The 1,581-nt window shown below is 51.1% G+C and overlaps 1 protein-coding gene across 1 annotated transcript in view; it reads right to left on the bottom strand.

Annotated features, from left to right (window-relative positions):
- The window catches only part of KAT2B (lysine acetyltransferase 2B), a 116,197-nt gene extending 115,732 nt beyond the window's left edge, over window positions 1-465 (bottom strand). Inside the window, exon 1 of the mRNA XM_024115172.3 lies at window positions 82-465. Coding sequence (XP_023970940.1) covers window positions 82-465 — 384 coding nt within the window. The remainder of the gene's footprint in view (window positions 1-81) is intronic.
- Window positions 466-1,581: the final 1,116 nt, after the last annotated feature.

Below are 1,581 nucleotides of genomic sequence, written 5' to 3'. Positions count from 1 at the left end.
CCGCTCCGGCCGCGGCCCGCGCGCTGACGGTGGCGGCGGCGGCGGCGGCGGCGGCAGCTGCTCCCCCAGGAGGGAGGGGACTAGCGGCTCCGCGGCCGCCGCCGCCACTGCACACGCCCTCCCCCGGCTCTCCTCCCCGGGGCCCCGCTCGGCGCCCGGGCCGCCGACATGGTCCTGGGGTGCGGGCGGCGGGTGCCGGCCTCTCGGTAGGGTTGGGGGCCAGCCCCCCGCCCCCCGGCTCTTTCCCGCTGCCTGCCGGGCGTGCGCCCCCCACCCCGCGCCTGGCACCCTGCGCTCGCCCGCCAGGGGGCGAGGCCAAGCCCGGGGGAAGGGGGAGGGGGAGGGGGGCAGGGGCCGGAGCCCAGGCACCTGCTGGCCGCCTCCGTCTCGGCAGCCCACCCCGCGCCCCCCAAGCTGACCCGGCGGAGGGAGGGGGCGCGGGAGGAGCGCGGAGGAGACTCCCATCATTTGTTCCTTCGCTCCATTCCACCCTCTCTCGGAACAGAGGCAACTTCCTCCACCCTAGCGGGAGCCAGAGAAAAAAAATATATTTTTGAAAAGTACCCGTCCGTGCTAATCCTTTTCTTTGTTGCCAGTTCACCAAAATAAAGGCGTGATGTTTTCCATTTCTCTTTTTAGATACTTTTCCGTCCACCTTCTCTCTTTTAATTGAGAACGCTTTCATCCTATAATCAATTTCTGGATTGCATCTGCCAGAGGAAGGAAAAGACTGTTGTTACTCGATATTTTCTGTAATTTTTGTTTGAAAGTGCTGGTTGTTAAAAGAACTGTCGTCCCAAAAGCAGGGTCACAATGAAAACTAAGCGCAGTGGGGAAAGTTTGCTAATAGGTCTCATCTCTGCAGAGTGGGAGTATAACCTCACTACTTTCTTTTCTATAATGTTCCATAGTTTTCAATTTTGATATCACCAGCATGCATATTAACCATGAAAAAAAATTAAGCAGCATCCAAAAAAATGTGTTGATTTTGGCCTCAAACTTTAAAAAAAAAAAGAACAAAAAGGAAAAAACTCGACTCAGCGTTTTCAACTTTGTTGTAACTGTTGCAAACTGTCGTTTTCATTGTTGATGACAATGAAGGTGGTGTTTAGTAATTCGGAGACCACGTTTCAGTTTTTTTCATTTGAAATTGTGCACCTTTGGTTGGCCTCTCTAAAGCAGTTTTTGAAAGCCCAGCATTGTATCTCAGGACCCTTCAAAAAGTGCCCTGCTTTTGTAATGTGAGCATAATTTCTATATAATATGGGTCATAATGTGCGTATTATCAAATTCTTTACATACCATAAAGCTCTTGCCCAGCTCCGGCCAGACCGCCTGCAGAAATGTGCTTTTCCCTGGAAATATTCCCCTTCCCATCCCGTTTTTTCCAGTTAATTTTCTCTATCCTTTTTCTAGATTCTCTGTGTTCTTTTGACTTTTAATGCAAAGTGATATGTAAAAATGAACATTTTTTTTTTAAGTTTGTAGATCCAGACAGTGACGTTAGACAGCACAAAAGGAAATAACCTCTCCCAACTTGAGTCCCGTCTCACGGTCTGAAATTGTAGATTCTCTGGTTCC

Source organism: Physeter macrocephalus, chromosome 1 (genome assembly GCF_002837175.3).
Source record: "Physeter macrocephalus isolate SW-GA chromosome 1, ASM283717v5, whole genome shotgun sequence".
Lineage (NCBI taxonomy): Eukaryota > Metazoa > Chordata > Mammalia > Artiodactyla > Physeteridae > Physeter > Physeter macrocephalus.
Note: the sequence above shows the minus strand (reverse complement) of the source record. Positions and strands in the feature narration are given on the sequence as shown.